We start from the raw sequence: 2,168 nt of genomic DNA, 5'->3' as shown, positions 1-2,168 counted from the left end.
CAGCTCCAGAGAAACAACAAAAGGGCATCTCTGCAGAAAACTCTGCTGGGAGATCCTGTAGTTCATTTAAAGCCACCAAGAGCACAACCCCTCATTGACACAGTCTGTGGCCACAGGATAGGTGGAGAGAAACAAAATGAGAAAAGGCACAAACAATGACATTTATTTGTAGATGATATGAAAAAAGTAAAAAAAAAAAAAGAACTTCCAAAATGAAACCAACAAGTATGAAAGATGAATTTTATTACAAGTGATATGCAGAAATTGGCCAGCAGTTTAATGTTTCTGAAAGCATCCAGTCATCAGTCTCCACACTGCAACCTTGAGCTCCTGGTTCCTCAGGCTGTAGATGAGGGGGTTCAGGGCTGGAGGCACCACCGAGTACAGAACTGACAGGGCCAGATCCAGGGATGGGGAGGACATGGAGGGGGGCTTCAGGTGAGCAAAGATAATAGTGCTGATGAACAGAGAGACCACGGCCAGGTGAGGGAGGCAGGTGGAAAAGGCTTTGTGCCGTCCCTCCTCAGAGGGGATCCTCAGCACGACCCTGAAGATCTGCACATAGGAGAAAACAATGAACATGAAACAACTAAGTGCTAAACAGGCACTAACACCAAGAAGCCCCAGTTCCCTGAGTTGGGATTTGGAGCAGGAGAGCTTGAGGATCTGTGGGATTTCACAGAAGAACTGGCCCAGGGCATTGCCATGGCACAGGGGCAGGGAAAATGTATTGGCCGTGTGCAGCAGTGAATAGAGAAAGGCACTGGCCCAGGCAGCTGCTGCCATGTGGGCACAAGCTCTGCTGCCCAGGAGGGTCCCGTAGTGCAGGGGTTTGCAGATGGACACGTAGCGGTCGTAGCACATGATGGTCAGGAGGGAATACTCTGATCCAAGGAAGAAGAGAAAGAAAAAGAGCTGTGCAGGACATCCAGTGTAGGAGATGTCCCTGGTGTCCCACAGGGAATTGTGCATGGCTTTGGGGACAGTGGTGCAGATGGAGCCCAGGTCAGCGAGGGCCAGGTTGAGCAGGAAGAAGAACATGGGCGTGTGCAGGTGGTGGCCGCAGGCTACGGCGCTGATGATGAGGCCGTTGCCCAGGAGGGCAGCCAGGGAGATGCCCAGCAAGAGGCAGAAGTGCAGGAGCTGCAGCTGCCGCGTGTCTGCCAATGCCAGCAGGAGGAAGTGCCTGATGGAGCTGCTGTTGGACATTTGCTGGGGCTGCACATGGGCTCCTGTTCATGGAGAAAGGACAGTGACAAGTCAGCAGAGGCTGCTTGGAGCCAAACCTGGGCCATTCCCTGCAGACTGTCCCACTGGGACTCACCCAGCCTTGTTCCTGCTCTGGGAAAACCTTCACCCAGGTCCCTGCCTGAGCTCCAGTTGTGCTGGCTGAGTGTGCCAGGAGCAGCCAGGCCTGTGCATGGGGGCTCTTGAGGAGCCATCCCTGCCCTGCTGCCCTGGTTTTGTGACCATGTGGCAGAGGGACAAGGCTGGATATTCAGGATTTGTCACGGGAATCACTCCAAATGCAGAAAGTCTTGGTAGCATCTGCACTCCTAAAGGAAAGTTCTAAAGGAAATAGATGGCACAAGTTGGTTTTAGGAATTGTTTTCCTACCCACACATCATTCCTGGCTCTCTGAGGTCAGAAATCCCCCGCATTTCTGCTACCCTCAGAGTTTGCCACTGAGAGATGGGAGAGGCAAAGGATTCCCTGTGGCTCAGGGAAGGTGAGGGGCTGGATGGGCTTGTTCCCAACTGCCCTGGCTTTGCACCTTTGGCTGCAGTCAGAGCACAATCACACTCCTGGGTCACCCTGGGATAAACCAGACCCTGCTCAGAGCAGAGGGATCCCTGAGTGTCTCACCCTCTCTCAAGGTCTCTGGGCAAGGTCTCAGCACCCCCTTGTGCCAAGGACACTCACGGCTCCTTGGGCAAACCCAGCAGCATTTCCTCAGCTGTGGCAGCTCTGCCCTTGCCCGTGGGACATTCAGGGAACTCCCAGAGGCTCTGGCACAGATTTGCACCCAGGAGGGCAGCTCAGAGCCTGGCAGGGCACAGCAAGGAGATCCCTGGCTGTGCCCATGGTGGGATCTCAGGGAGGGGGCTCAGCTCATTCCCCTTTGCCATGGACTGCTTTGCCCACAGCCCCACACGTGCCAGGGAAGC

The 2,168-nt window shown here is 54.4% G+C and overlaps 1 protein-coding gene across 1 annotated transcript; it reads right to left on the bottom strand.

Moving 5' to 3' along the window:
* Positions 1 to 276: 276 nt before the first annotated feature.
* On the bottom strand, positions 277 to 1,209 carry LOC118700727 (olfactory receptor 14J1-like). Its single transcript, XM_036405318.1, has one exon. It carries the CDS (start codon positions 1,207 to 1,209, stop codon positions 277 to 279), a length of 933 nt encoding a protein of 310 aa, XP_036261211.1.
* Between the last annotated feature and the right edge of the window lie 959 nt (positions 1,210 to 2,168).

Source organism: Molothrus ater, chromosome 35, assembly GCF_012460135.2.
Source record: "Molothrus ater isolate BHLD 08-10-18 breed brown headed cowbird chromosome 35, BPBGC_Mater_1.1, whole genome shotgun sequence".
Taxonomy (NCBI): domain Eukaryota; kingdom Metazoa; phylum Chordata; class Aves; order Passeriformes; family Icteridae; genus Molothrus; species Molothrus ater.
The sequence above is the reverse complement of the archived record's forward strand: the minus strand, read 5'-3'. Positions and strand labels throughout refer to the sequence as shown.